The sequence below is a fragment of the Delphinapterus leucas genome, chromosome 1, assembly GCF_059928025.1.
Source record: "Delphinapterus leucas isolate spDelLeu-1000000601 "Yukka" chromosome 1, BTC_Dleu_Yukka2, whole genome shotgun sequence".
Taxonomy (NCBI): domain Eukaryota; kingdom Metazoa; phylum Chordata; class Mammalia; order Artiodactyla; family Monodontidae; genus Delphinapterus; species Delphinapterus leucas.
Genome location: NC_143129.1, coordinates 33,983,073 through 33,998,969, shown reverse-complemented (window position 1 = coordinate 33,998,969; position 15,897 = coordinate 33,983,073). Strand labels below are relative to the sequence as shown.

Genomic DNA, 15,897 nt, shown 5'->3' with positions numbered 1-15,897 from the left:
TCTTACTTTAAAGTAGAAGTTATGATATTGGCTACAGGGTTCTTGTGAGGAGCAAATAAAATAATTCACATAAAGCAGTGATTTTTCAGGCTTTCTTTTTTAATCTTAGCCATAAATAAGAAATATGTTTTGTATGGGGCATAGACATATAGACTAAAAGAAAAGTTTCATTAAAGAATATTTATTCTACTAGATGTAATTCACCCTACTTTCTGTTCTTTTGCATTTTCTTAACCATTTAGGCCATGACCAACAGCTTAAAAAATATTTAAAGCATTTAAAGCACTGACTCATTTATTAATTTAGTGCCTACTGTATGTTAGACATACCAAATGCTGGGGTTACCATAAGGAACTAGACAAAGTGACTGTCCTCAGGGAGCCTCTGGATTAATGCAGTGAAGCACAATAAACAAAATAATTACAGATTACTATGATAAAAAAGAAGAGTAAAGATCAGTGCTTGGCACATAAGCACTCATTAAATGTTAGCTACTATTTATAATTGGTACTTGTAGCAAAGTGAAGGTTTTTCAAGGAGTTTAGCAAATTTTCTTCTACTGAGTCTAGATTTTGAAAGGGCTATTATTTATTGTTTGATTAGCAAATTTATCTTCTAGTGAGTCTAGACTTTGAAAGGGTTATTATTTATTGTTTCCATCTGTCAACAGTGTTACAAACTGTCAACATTCTCAGTATTCAAACTGCAAGAATAAAATAATTGCTCTGAATGAATACCTTCATCAGCCTACTGATGTTTCAAGAGCTGTTAGATACAGAAATAACCACTTGTAACTTTTCATTTGAAAGCAAGAAAAATACTGTGCGCAATAATACCAGTGGCGTTTAATTTTTGAGGTCGGTAAAAAAATCTTGTTTTCCATTATGTTTCTCCTAGTGCTTCTCCTCCTTTAACCTTAATTTGAACCTTTATTTAAGTATTAGAGGCTATTTAATATTAGACTTGATGCAGTAGTTAATTTCAAACTAATGTTATAGTACTATATTTAATACCCACGATACTGCTTTCAGTAATTATAGTGAAGAGTTTTTATTCAAAGATAATTCATTTTAAAATAAATTTAAAATTTAGTGTTATAACAATATAAAGTAGTGAAAACATTTATAATCAAGAGCAAATAAAGCAGAGCAAAAAGTTAGTTTGTTTTTTATTAATTTTTAGTGATAGTTTTAACAATGAATCAAGAAATGAAACTTGAAATTTTTCATGGGTTTTCAGGACTTATTTTATTGTTTATTAAGTAGCATTTTAATTTTCAGGTTTATTTAGTTTATATAATAGCTTATGGAAGGAAACAAAACAGAACTAATATTGAAATGAAGCACGATCAGAAGTTCTTCACTTCACACGTATAAATTACCACTCTTAGATAGGATAATTCCCTTTAACGTCAAAATGTGTGTTTCTGAATAAACACAGTATGGTGGCATTATTTTGTATATGAAATTTCATTATTTTAAGCGTTTTGTGCCTAATAACTTGAGAATTGTGTTACTATGCGGCCAGACAAAATGCAATTTAAAGTTCTTTTGTTTTGGTTTTGTCTATCCACCATTACTTCCCCAAAATGGCTTGTCTAGTTCATGCTTAAAGAAAAGGTAATAGGTATTCTTGGTCTTTCCTCACAAGTTATTCCTCTGGTTTCTAAATAACTGTACATGTAATCATTACTAATTCTTTCAGTTGTATTTAGCAAGGAAGTGGGCATATAAAAATGCAAAATGCTTTTATAATTTTCCCATGATAGTCTCTCATTTTTTTATAGCTTTTCCTCATTTCTTTACTTTAAACACAATTTTTGGTACTATTATAGTATATGAAGAATTTGAAGTTCTGATGTGAAAAGCAGAGTCAATGTTGCTTTCTTGCTTTTAAAACTTAAGAGGAATTCTTGCCTCTCCTTGAGTCTGATGACCCTAGAGCAGCCATGGAAATAGAGATCCCATCTGCAGGCTCTACACTCACCTCTTATTCTTTCCCTGACGCCTTTCAGATGTAGTCACCCTCTAAGGATAACTCCTGCTTTGGATTGTCTATTCCCCCACTGTAAGAATTGGAGTGGTTGAAAGACTTCTTCAAAGTAAGAGATCTGGCAGAAAAACTAGAAAACTTCATTGCCCCACAGATCTGTAATATTATTCCTACATAGTAGATGATCTGAAAGTTTTCAATGTGGTATACAGTGGGCATACCAGGTATCCTGGGAGTCACAGAATTTAATCTAGAACCAGAAGTGACTTGGAAGGTCTTCTGGCAATATGGTTAGGTGTTCATTCACTCTTTCGGCATCTAAAATTCAAGACGCACAGAATTGTATTGATAACTGGGCAGAATAGCAACTACCCCTCCTCTAATTTAAATTCAACACATCATAGTGCAAGGTCATGAGGTATAAAATAAACTAATTTATAGCCAAGAAAGGGTCAGGAAAACCAGAATAACAGGAAATTCAGGCTGTTTTCAATTTTGTACACTTGAATGTAGGGATATGATGTTAGAAAGAAGGAGAGAACTTGTTAGAAATTCAGTGTCCCAGCCTTAATAACTGAATCACGTTTCATCTATTGCTGCAGTGTTAGCTTTGGATACAGTTTTATACCTGTATACATGACTCACCTATTCTCCAACTTCCTGGCCACCTTTGATTGGGTGGGCATAAAGAGATGGAACAAACTTATACCGAGACAGGAATACATCATTTACTTTCTATATACATTTTGTATGCTGATTCCTCCTTTTTCTTTCAACATTTTGGTGTTTTTAGGCTCTAGATTGAATTTGTGGAAGAGTATGATAGATTCAAAGAAGAGAATGTGGAACTAGGATCCAAGTTACAACTCTTACTGTTGCTTTTCTAATAACCATCTATGTTACCTTAGGCAAGTTAATAAACTGTTTTTGGATTCTTGTTTCCTCATCTGGAATATGAAAAGTTTGGACTAGGTGGAGAATTATTGCCTTTAGGAGCCAAGCAGATGACAAAATATGTGGTGGAGTCAGTGGAAGACACTAGGGAATGGTGAGGCTCTGGCCAAACTGGGCATTTTATGCTTTTTCTAAAAACATTCCAGGTACTTTCTTGCTCCCTCCCTCTTTTTTTCCTTCACTTTCTCTTATTCTTTTCCCTTTGTCCTATACTGTGTGGGTCAAGCAAAACACATGAGAGCTTGGTTTGCCTTCAGGCACTACCTCAGACCCCTGGATCTGTAATGTCCCTTCTATCAACACTGGATTGGAACACATGAATGATAATGGTTCTGTTTCTTTCATATACAAATGAGAGTAAGGAACTAGGTTCATAGAAAGTGAGAGGTTGAATATGGGAAGAAAATATAAAATTGGGGGGAGTGATCCTTTTCTTTGTAAGTTGATCTAGTTTGATAAAACTGAAGATAATATTGATGGGCCAATTGTACACAAGTAAGATATAGAGCATCTTTCCAATTCATACAAAGTGTTTTTTTCATTCCACAGAAGGAATCACATCTGTGGAAAGCCAGTGTTAATCTTACTAGTCAATAATTTGGTCACTGAATTAACCAGAAGTGATATCATCAGGACCTTTGGCAGACTTAAGAAAACCTGTGTATAACTACTTAAGTAAAAGTTCCTCTTTTTCTCAGTTTTACTCATCAAACTTGTATTTCTTCTTCTTTTTGTTTTTCTTAAATGTTTTCTAAAATTTTAAAATATTCTTTGCCATATATAGTATATATTTATGCACACACACATATTCTCTATAGTTAATGTTTGCTTATGTGTTTAACTATCAGCCTCATTGAGACCAAGACAGGCAACAACGTAATAAAGGCTCTGGAAGCATTTATTATGAAATGAGAAAATTATTTTGGTGTTTTAGTGCAGACTGAAACATATCTCTCTTTTCTAAAAATTAAAGAAATGGAAATATTGGCTATTAATAAATAAGGATTGGTAATGCAAATGAAGTTTGTAAACATTTGAGTTTACATTTTTGCTGATAAAATTTAAATTACATATATTCCTTTTTTGTTTTATATACTTATATGGCTTTTCTTAGTAGTTTTAACTTTTATGACCATTTCTTCTACCAGAATAGCAAAAAGCTAGTAGAATTCCATTTTTTCTTCCCTACTGATAATGAGGTAAAATAGGCAAAAGACAGGATTTAGCAGCCCCAAAAGGGTGTTTTACAAGTAAATAGTCATCCTGAAATAATGTAGAACCAAAACAGTGGTTCAGTGTTATGAGATTGTAAGGGCATTTTCACATGTTGGCCATGTTTGGACAGAAAAAAGAGATGAAGTTGTTCTCAAGCTTTTGAGATACTGAGAATAATTATATTAACTCTTGGGATTTTTAAAAGACTTAAACTCTGATCATTTCACCAGTTTTTGCTAAGATTTTCCACCTTTTCACTTAGTGATACTCCTTTGAGGATCAAAAGGTAGGGAAAGTACCTTGACATGCGCTTGTGTACTTGCTAAAGCAACCTTGATTATGGGAGAGCTTCATCAAAGCCCACTGGAATATTTAAAGGAATGATCACCTAAAGTAGCTCTGAAATATGGCCTTAGAGTACAACTATTGCTTCATGTATTAGGCCTGGAAACAAAATGAAACTAAATATGAATTTCAAGTTTTTAATTACAGTAGATATAACAACTCCAGATACCTGGATCAGAACTGCCTCATGGTAGTGATGGCCATGGGTTGTGCACTGCCTACCACAGTGGCAGGATGGCTCACTATCCTGACCACTTTTCATCAGGAGGTGCCTGTAGTTACAATGTAGCAACGTGGAAAGTCTCTCCTTAAAACCGAACAGGGGCTATCTTGTTTTATTAATCTAAACCAGCAGTTATCAACCAGGGTGACTTTTTTTCCATCCAGGAAACATCTGGTAATGTCCAGAGACAGTTTTGGTTGTCACAACTGGCAGGGAGGAGTCTACTGGCATCTAGTGGGTAGAGGCCAGGGGCGCTGCTATACAAACACAACACATCACCTTACAGTCAAGAATTATCAGGTCCAAATTTCAATAGTGCTAAGATTGAGAACCATGATCTAGAAGTAGCAAGGCATTGCTCATAACATTTACTTTGTGAGAATCATACTTGAGAATAATTACAATTAAGGGTACAGATTGTATTGGCTGATAATTTTACCTAAGTTCTGCCAGTCTGGCTAGGATTACTTCTTTATCAGGAAAGTGGCAGGTGCATAAGTCCTCTCAGTTGGTGCCAAAAAAATACCAGGTGTATCCCTCATAATGCATATTGTCAATCTTGATTTGCCAGCATCCATCCATCATTAATGATCTTCTAGACACTGCTCTCTTAAGATGTTTACATTCTTGTTCGGATTATCTTTCACTCCTGGCACCAACCATTTTCATATTTTTCAGCTTTTAGAGTCTTACGATAGGATTTTTTTGAGATTTTGTAGTTTCTGCACACTTTTAATCTCTTTCATTATTATAATTGCCGTTTACAAAGCTCTTTTTCTCTGATTTTGGATTATGCTGTTTTTATCTTGGTCATACTACCTGTCAGTTCCCTAGTAAACAGTGACAACAATCTTCTGAACTACCTGAGGCCCAGTCAAGTGTGGACAGACACATGTGTCTCTTATCTTGCCATGGTTTCATTTTTCTGCTTGTCTGTCCTGGTCTAAGCATGCTTTAAGAACTGTGGCTCGCCTCATGCTCGGCCTAGGGAGATATGGTTCATTGCATGTTTTCTCAGAGACAGCTGAGCACTTCACTGGGTGTGGTTCCGCCTCCCTGTCACCAGGATAATTCTTGTTCACATCTCCCAGTACAGATGGAGAATGTAGACATCAGTAATCCTCAGTACGTATATAAGTGATGATCCTTCCTAGACAGGGACATATTTCCCTTTTGTTCAAAAGCATCTTGATGAAGAGAGGCTCAGTGTTGAGCTAGGAGTTAGAAAGTAGGGCAACTGGATTACAAAAATGAATAAAACAGACTTAAATTTCTCGGCAGTCAACAGCTTAGTAACCTTTTCAGTGCTCATTGTATTGATTGATATTTGGATAGTGGACCAGCAGAAATAGTATTTACTTACATTTATGTTCATATGATCCTGTAGGACTCAGAGGTTGTATTTGTGTTTGTATTCTTAAGTTTAATTTTTTAATTATTGTTTTTCTTGTGATGAGAACATTTGAGATTTACTCTTCACATGTACAACACAGTATTATTAATGATAGTCACCGTGCTGCACATTATATCCCAGGACATAGTTTATTTTGTAACTGGAAATTTGTACCTTTTGACCCTCTTTGTCCATCTTGCCCACACACCCACCCCCTGAATCTGTATTTTTCTAATTAAAAACCCTCTTCTCTTTTTCCCTCTGCCACTGTCTTTTTTTTCCCTAACATCTTTATTAGAGTATAATTGCTTTACATTGTTGTGTTAGTTTCTGCTGTATAACAAAGTGAATCAGCTATACGTATACATATATCCCCATATCCCTTCCCTCTTGCATCTCCCTCCCACCCTCCCTATCCCACCCCTCTAGGTGGTCACAAAACACCGAGCTGATCTCCCTGTGCTATGCGGCTGCTTCCCACTAGCTATCTATTTTACATTTGGTGGTGTATATATGCCACTCTCTCACTTTGTCCCAGCTTACCCTTCCCACTCCCCATGTCAAGTCCATTCTCTATGTCTGCGTCTTTATTCCTGTCCTGACCCTAGGTTCATGAGAACCTTTTTTTTTTTTTTTTTAGAGTCCACATATATGTGTTAACATATGGTATTTGTTTTTCTCTTTCTGACTTACTTCATTCTGTATGGCATACTCTAGGTCCATCTACCTCCCTACACATAGTTCAATTTCGTTCATTTTTATGTCTGAGTAATATTCCATTGTATATATGTGCCACATGTTCTTTTTTTTTTTTAATGCAGCTCTGTTATAAAAAACATGCCTCTTTTATTTAACATCTTTATTGGAGTATAATTGCTTTACAATGGTATGTTAGTTTCTGCTTTATAACAAAGTGAATCAGCTATACATATATCCACATATCACCTCTCTCCCACCCTCCCTATCGCACCTCTCTAGGTGGTCACAAAGCACTGAGCTGATTTCCCTGTGCTATGCGGCTGCTTCCCACTAGCTATCTATTTTACATTTGGTAGTGTATATATGTCCATGCCACTCTGTCACTTCGTCCCAGCTTACCCTTCCCCCTCCCATGTCCTCAAGTCCATTCTCTACATCTGCATCTTTATTCCTGTCCTGCCCCTAGGTTCTTCAGAACCTTTTTTTTTTTCTTAGAGTCCATATACATGTGTTAGCATATGGTATTTGTTTTTCTCTTTCTGACTTACTTCACTCTGTATGACAGATTCTAGGTCCATCCACCTCACTACAAATAACTCAATTTCATGTCTTTTTGTGGCTGAGTAATATTCCATTGTATATATGTGCCACATCTTCTTTATCCATTCATCTGTTGATGGACACTTAGTTTGCTTCCATGTCCTGGCTATTGTAAATAGAGCTGCAATGAACATTGTGATACATGACTTCTTTTGAATTATGGTTTTCTCAGGGTATATGCCCAGTAGTGAGATTGCTGGGTCGTATGGTAGTTCTATTTTTAGTTTTTTAAGGAACCTCCGTACTGTTCTCCATACTGGCTGTATCAATTAACATTCCCACCAACAGTGCAAGAGGGTTCCCTTTTCTCCACACCCTCTCCAGCATTTATTGTTTGTAAATTTTTTGATGATGGCCATTCTGACCAGTGTGAGGTGATACCTCATTGTAGTTTTGATTTACATTTCTCTGATGACTAGTGATGTTGAGCATCCTTTCCTGTGTTTGTTGGCAATCTTTATATCTTCTTTGGAGAAATGTCTATTTAGGTCTTCTGCCCATATTTGGATGGGTTTTTTTTTTGATATTGAGCTGCATGAGCTGCGTGTGTATTTTGGTGATTAATCCTTTGTCAGTTGCTTCATTTACAAATATTTTCTCCCATTCTGAGAGTTGTCTTTTCGTCTTCTTTATGGTTTCCTTTGCTGTGCAAAAGCTTTTAGGTTTCATTAGGTCCCATTTGTTTATTTTTGTTTTTATTTCCATTTCTCTAGGAAGTGGGTCAAAAAGGATCTTGCTGTGATTTATGTCATAGAGTGTTCTGCCTATGTTTTCCTCTAAGAGTTTTATAGTGTCTGGCCTTGCGTTTAGGTCTTTAATCCATTTTGAGTTTATTTTTGTATACAGTGTTAAGGAGTGTTCTAATTTCATTCTTTTACATGTAGCTGTCCAGTTTTCCCAGTGCCACTTATTGAAGAGGTTGTCTTATCTCCATTGTATATTCTTGCCTCCTTTATCAAAAATAAGGTGACTATATGTGCGTGGGCTTATCTCTGGGCTTTCTATCCTGTTCCATTGATCTATATTTCTGTTTTTGTGCCAGTACCATACTGTCTTGATTACTGTAGCTTTGTAGCATAGTCTGAAGTCAGGGAGCCTGATTCCTCCAGCTCTGTTTTTCTTTCTCAAGATTGCTCTGGCTCTTCGGGGTCTTTCGTGTTTCCGTACAAATTGTGAAATTTTTTGTTCTACTTCTGTGAAAAATGCCATTGGTAGTTTATAGGACATTCCATCCAAAACAACAGAATGTACTTTCTTCTCAAGTGCTCATGGAACATTCTCCAGGATAGATCATATCTTGGGTCACAAATTATGCCTTGGTAAATTTAAGAAAATTTAAATCATATCAAGTATTTTTTCCAACCACAATGCTATGAGACTAGATATCAATTACAGGAAAAAAAAACTGTAAAAAATACAAACACATGGAGGCTAAACAATACGCTACTAGAAGAAATCAAAGAGGAAATAAAAAATACCTGGAAACAAATGACAATGAAAACAAAACCCAAAACAAACCAAAACCTATGGGATGCAGCAAAAGCAGTTTTAAGAGGGAAGTTTATAGCAGTACAGTCCTACCTCAAGAAACAAGAAAAATCTCAAATAAACAACCTAACCTTACACCTAAAGCCATTAGAGAAAGAAGAACAAAAAACCCCCAAAATTAGCAGAACATAATTAAGTTTATATTCAGCCCATAGTTGGTGCTGGAGAGAAGAAACCAGGATGTATTGTGAAATCTCTTACTGTCCTCTCAGGAGAGAAGAGGAAATGAGTATTCTTTCCATCTCTCATTTATAGACAGATAAAGCTGTGCCCATTAACAGTGGGATAGGAAACCACAACTGGAACCTCCTGTCTAATCTGGTTTCCTTACATGAAAGCAGCAGATAACTGCATCTGGGGAGCAGTGTTCTTAATAAGGATTATGGGGCCTTCAGTTGCAGTGGCTCCAGTTGAAGAGAAGTGGGGTTTTATCTGTCTTGAAAGATCTGAGTGTTGTTATTCCTCAGGATTAACTGTTTGTTGCAGTGTATAATTATGTTAGTATGTAAATATTTGAAAAAACATTTAGCATGTTTTGAAATGTAGTATTGAAATGACTTTAAAATATCACTTATCTCCTTAGTTTTAGTTTTAAGACACAGTTCTTAGAAATTCCTTGTCTTCATCTCTGATACTAACAACTAAAGTCACTCGTTGCAAAAAACCCCTAACCTTGTGTAATCACTTTTCTTTGGGATGGTTGTTGAGTTCAATATATTACTATTTCACATAATACTATTTTCATAGTGCAATTTAACACATGGTCTTTGAATGTTAAAAATTCTAAAAGATTAAACAATATTAGGAAAGGGATTAAATGCGCTCATAAAGCTCTGCCATCATTGTAAGCTAATGAAAGAAGTCTACCTATAAGGATTTACAACTACACAATTTTTTTCAGATTTCCTTTCCTTTTCCTAATATCGCTTATTAACTTTTAGTCAGATTAGGTATAAATAAATAATTATCCTTTGTCTTATAGATGAAGTCATTTGATGGCTCCACAGAGCACACTTATAGTGTAATTCAAACCCTCTCTTTCCTTTTAATGGATGCAGTAAGGATAAGTGCTTTATTCATAGATTTCAGTGCATTAAGTCTAATGCTGTGTGAACTAAATTGCTTATCAAGTAACACTTTGATTTTCCTTTTTAACAAGTCTCTTTAGAAAATACTGAGTTATTGAAAAACTATTTTTGCTGCTTCTCATTTTATTAAAACCAGGAATGCATCTTATCTGGACTTTTTAAACTCATGAGGAGTAAAAGGAGACCAGGCTTGGTTAGTTATCAATTCCAAATTCCAGTCAGAGAAAGGTCTGCGTGGAAACAGGATTGATGTGGAGAAAATTGTAGTGGTAAATTCCCTGGGTCTCTTGTGTAGTTAGTTGTAGAATTTCACTGTTGAACCCTGACCTAAAAGACCTGTTTTCTTTAGTTTAATCAAGGTAGAAAATGAGTTGCTGTAAGCAAAGAACCTATATTAGAGATTTTGTAAGATAGAGAATATTTTTTTCTATTAAGTTATGGTTAGTTTTTTCTGGTTTCAAACTTAAATTAATGGGCTTGGAGGAAGTATAATCTATGTTTCAAGGTCCTGTAGAATATATGTTTATAAATATATTTCCATCCATGATTGGTAATGAAAAGATAGCTGTTTTATAGCTTTTTTAGGGTTCCCACGTAGGTAGCAAGGAATAGGAGCTTTTTCTCCTGAGTACACAAGGCGAAATATATATAATTGTCAAGGAAGGGCCTTGGTCAGAAGAAAGAGAGAACTTCATTGGCATCATTGTTATGTGTTGCTCTGAATTAGGGAAAGTTTTTACTTAGAAAAAGATGTCCTCTGGGCTTCCCTGGTGGCGCAGTGGTTAAGAGTCTGCCTGCCGATGCAGGGGACACGGGTTCATGCCCTGGTCCGGGAAGATCCCATATGCCGCGGAGTGGCTGGGCCCGTGAGCCATGGCCGCTGAGCCTGCACGTTCAGAGCCTGTGCTCCACAGCGGGAGAGGCCACAACAGTGAGAGGCCCGCGTACCGCAAAAAAAAGATCTCCTCTGAAAATCTTAAGAATTATTTAGATAAAATCCATATGAAATAGATAGTAGCTATACATGAACTTGCATGGGAATTCATCTTTTTCTAACATAAATTTCTATGTTAGATATATGTAAATATTTGGTAAATTTATGAATTAAAAATAACTTTCAAATACAGATGTCAAAACTTGAAAATGATGAGTGAAATCTGGGTTTCAGCTCTAATGTACAAGGAACATTTTTTATTATAGTTAATGTTTTCTAGATTGGAACTGGGGAATTTAGTCATAAGAGATTAGCAGAAATAACAAGTTTAAACCTGAAGAAGTAACTGGACTTTAATTAATGAAATTACCCATTGATTGCCTGGTTCTCCAGTTGTCATACATGTAAAATATCCATAAAATGGGGTAGAATTATTAGTAATGTCATCACCAGTGTCATTAGTATATTATAGTATAGTATTAACATATAGTACAGTATAATATTACTATATTAGTATAGTTCTGTTATTAATGTAAGACTTCGATCCTTTGCTGAAGATGTTTTTGGGTACGTATTTCACTGAATAATTATTTCAGTTATCTATTGCTGCTTAACAAGACACTCTAAAGCTTGATGGCAGAAAGCAACAAAGAAAAGCATTTGTAGTATCTCTCACAGATCTGTGGGTTAATTGGACTCAAGCTGGGCAGTTTTGGGGTTTCTTTCATGCCATTGTAGGTGGATGGCCTCTGGTGCTGGAGTCATCAGGAGACTCCACCGGGCTGTTAGTGGGGCTGGGCTTCTCTCCTTCTCCCTGTGGTGGTCTCAGGGGCTTTCCTTTCCACATGGCCTCTTCACAATCTCACCAGCAAGGTAGCCAGACTTCCTATTTTGTTTGGCTTTGGGTTTACAAAAACCAGAGTTCCGAGAAGGTAGAAGCAAAAGCTACCAGATGTTTTAAAGATGTGACTGGTCTGGCGTGGTGTGCCTTCCATTGCATTCTCTTGGTTAGTGCAGGTTACAGGCCCACTGAGTTTCAACCCGGGAGAGGGCAAGAATGTGAGGCTGGGTCCTTTGGGGGCTATTTTTAGAGATGAACTACTAGAATAATATACCTTAAAATACTTCATTTTAGACTATTTATGTTAAGTATGTGCTAGTGAGTTTAAGCTTCAATTCTAGGGGTAGTCAGGTGCACTAACCAAGAATTTCTATGTAAGATGTAGTCAGCCAGCAGTACGTAAGTACGACTATACTAGAGAGGCTGCCGCTATAAGCACGTCAGCTGTTCAAATCTTGATCAAAACTAGGCCAGGTAGTCATATGTCTCTTGCTGCTAGAGGGACATCTGGCCTACAGGGACAAGGAGGCCTCCTTGGGCAGGAACTTGGTGTGGTGGTGTCCCTTTTGCCAGTTTTGCCCACCCACCCCTCTCCAGAAGGGGTAGGGGAGTCTTAGGCATTGAGGGGTTAGGACAGTGCTTTCCCTGTGAGGCTGTTGTTTGGAGGAGTGGAGGGGGGAGAAGCTCTCCCATTCATTCCTCCTCAGCAATAGAGCTATATATAGTGAATATCAATCACTGAGGTGTCAGGGACCTTAGAGATCATCAAGTCTAACTTCTAACCCATGAACTTAATCTCTTACTTCCTCTGGCATGTTCCTCAGCAAGCTAGAAACAAAACTATGCTTTTTTCCCCATGAAGTATCAGAAATGATTGCTTTTCCTTTAGAAATTGTCTTCTTGAGTCAGTGTACCTTTGGTCGCCCAGATTTCACTGGCCCTGATTTTCATCATATTGTTACAGAACGTGCCAGTAGAAGCATTCACCAATTGAAATGTGCCCTGAGAGAAGGTGATGTCACTATTGGAGAAGATGTAATGGATCCTTCTTTTAGTACCAGTGTAGGAAATGAGGATGCTGGGAATGCCTGGCGTGAACTGCAACACAGCCATGCTGGTGAGTGTGAACGTCAGTCCTGACCTGAATGACACACAGTGAATTATTTAAACTTTGTACAGTAATGACTCCAGTCTATCCTTTACTGCTAGGATTTTAGTCGAGAAACACAAATCAGCTAATCTAATTCCCTTGCTTATTTTTTTTTCCTTTGACTTCTCAATGCCTATAGGATGTCGTAGCAGTATTTCCTTAAGATGAATCCAAGCTGCCTCTCCAGCCTCATTTTTCTGTTTTCCTTTCAACTGTCCACCTTTCAAGCCATGTTCTAATCATAACAACCTACGGCCATGCTTCTATGCTTTGCATGAGCCACGCATTCTAACTGGATTTTTTCTCACCCTTTTCTGCTCGGTAATCTCCTGTTTATCCTTCACCGTATTGTCTTCTCTGTGAAAACAATTATGTGCTTCCTCTTCATAGCACTATGCATTAGCTCTAGGTCTACCTAGAACTTATTATATAATTTTATATCTGTTAGTTATATCCCTCTTGCTCACAAGCAAGATTCTTAGCTCTTAAGTGGTAGAGGTTTTCTTGTTTGTCTTTGTGTCCCCAGTCAGTAGCACATTTTGTGGTGCATAATACATATTTAAACAATATTTGTTAGATCGATGGATGGATAGATGGGTGATAATAAACCATGGATCTAAAATAAGGTGAATAAACCCATCGCTTTTGCTCCACAGTTAATCAACTCAAAGCTTTGCTATGCCAACAAGCAACTAAGGAAAGTGAGGTATCTCCAAGAAGACGAAAATTGTCCCCTTTGGTAAGTATCAGCTTTTGCAACCTGACAAAAACATTATTTTTCTAACCATGTTTTAATTTTACTGTGTCATTTTAGTAGTACATATTGTAAACAGATTCTGAGCAGGGCCTGCTAATAGTGTAAAACGTTAAAAGAAATTATTTTCCCTCTGATTATTTTGGCTGAAGAAGAGAGACTTCCATGGCAGAGAGAATTCTGATTTTTTAATTTATTTTTTACTTGAAAAATATGAGTGAGGAAATAGTTTGGAGAATTTACTTTGCAACTGTTAGCAAATATAAAAAAGAAACAATATATGGAAAAGATTAACCATTGCTTTTTTAGAGGGGCATATCTATATTTTATTATTTTTAGAATTTACTGTTTAATTCTAGCAGTCCTTTGTTTTACTCTTTTATGTAATCTTATTCTAAATTTTAAAATATATGGTTATAAAATTGTGTGATATGAGAAGCTGTACTCTGCTTCTTCTGAAGCTGTTTTCTATTGCTGTTGCTTTGACGGAGTGTATTATTTCTGACTGAGGCAATGTGATATAAAGCCTGAGATAGGTGTGAGGGCAGGGTGGGTGTGAGGGAAGGGTACTGTGAGGGAGGGTGGGTGTGAGGGAAGGGTACTGTGGGGGAAAGGGTATATGTGAGGGAAGGATTTGGCCAGGTTTAAATGGTCAAAATAATAATCTAGGCTTTAGGTCTATCTAGGGTCTATTATGTACTCTCTCACAGGGTTTTTGTAATAATAAGATAAGATCATATATTTAAAATTCTTTAGAAACCTATGAAGTATGACACAAATATAAAATGTCATAGCAACAATAACCACCTTGCATTTTCAATGTCTGTGACAGTTGGATACCAAGGCTACATGCTGGAAACTTGGAGACATGTCAGTTTCCTTTACTCACAGCTGAAATGTCATAAAAGTACCCTTATATTAACACTTCATTCCAGCCTGACACATACTTTCATGTTTAATTCCCACTTTAGAGAAATGTACTACATACTCCTATTCAATATTTATAGGTATAAATTATAATTAAAAAAATACTTCATCATTCAGTGAATTTATTACCGTTGACACCTAGTTTCTAGAATGCTCTTAAGCACACATGCGTGGAGTACTTTTAAGTCTAGTAGATTAAGTTGCTGTATCTGTTGAATGCTCAGACATGCTTATTAGCATTTTAAAGGTAAAACTGAGCAGTGATATTACAAAACTTATTGACTTCAAATAGGCAAGAAGACTCTCATCAAAATCATTAGTTGTATATACCAATACGCAGGTCTATTTGTATTGGAGCTATGTGAAAGAATGGAACTTAGACTCTAAATGTATATGACCTACATGTGATGATTATAAGCCATACCCATAATAAGTAGCTTTTGAAGATGTTATCCTTTAGAATGCAGTTTCATAGCCAATATGACATATGAAAAATATGTGGCTGTATTGATAGTGAAACTGAGGCAGTGTTGAGATAGAAAATGTCTAAACATTATTACTTGTTATTCTAAAATGTGGACATCCAGATTATAATAAACCCTTCAAAGTATATGCAAGTTATTTCATATGGAGATTTTCCACATGACATAAGCTTGTTTTTAATTTTCACATTGACTATCCCCTATATACACATAATAATAATTCATATTTGCCTATGTACCGAACCCCTTTCTATTAATATTAATTATTATAATTAGTTCCTTTCTACTTAACACAGATAATTCATTTAATTAAAGTCTCTTTGGTTTTTAAATTTATTAAATATTCCCAGAAGCAAAGCTCTACTGAATTATTCTGCCATGGGAGCTGGTATTTCATCATTTATAGGAATTTCTGCTGGATTGAAAAACAAAATGGTTGTGTGTCTCATCTCAAGCTTTCCTCTGGGTTCATCTAACTGGTTGAACCTCATTTTCCCTTTCCTCTCTTCCTCTTTTCTTTAACTAATATCATCGTATGATGTATGATTTATAAACCATTTTACAATCATTTTAGGATAAGGTAAGATGTACATTAAAAAATCAATTCCAGGACTGCTGCAGAAGTAAAGAGAATTAACACTTTTTATGACGTCTCTTCATTGAGTCCTCAGTGCAGCGTATCTCAGTTTTTGTACGTATCTGCTTTGGCACTCTAGTCTTGGAGGCTCCAGAACAGCAGAGTCTCAAATTGC

General features: G+C 36.2%; 1 protein-coding gene across 1 annotated transcript in view; it reads left to right on the top strand.

Moving 5' to 3' along the window:
• Window positions 1-15,897, top strand: part of SDCCAG8 (SHH signaling and ciliogenesis regulator SDCCAG8) — a 263,252-nt gene that overhangs the window by 1,392 nt on the left and 245,963 nt on the right. Inside the window, 2 exon segments of the mRNA XM_022579435.3 lie at window positions 12,797-12,949; window positions 13,639-13,721. Coding sequence (XP_022435143.2) covers window positions 12,797-12,949; window positions 13,639-13,721 — 236 coding nt within the window.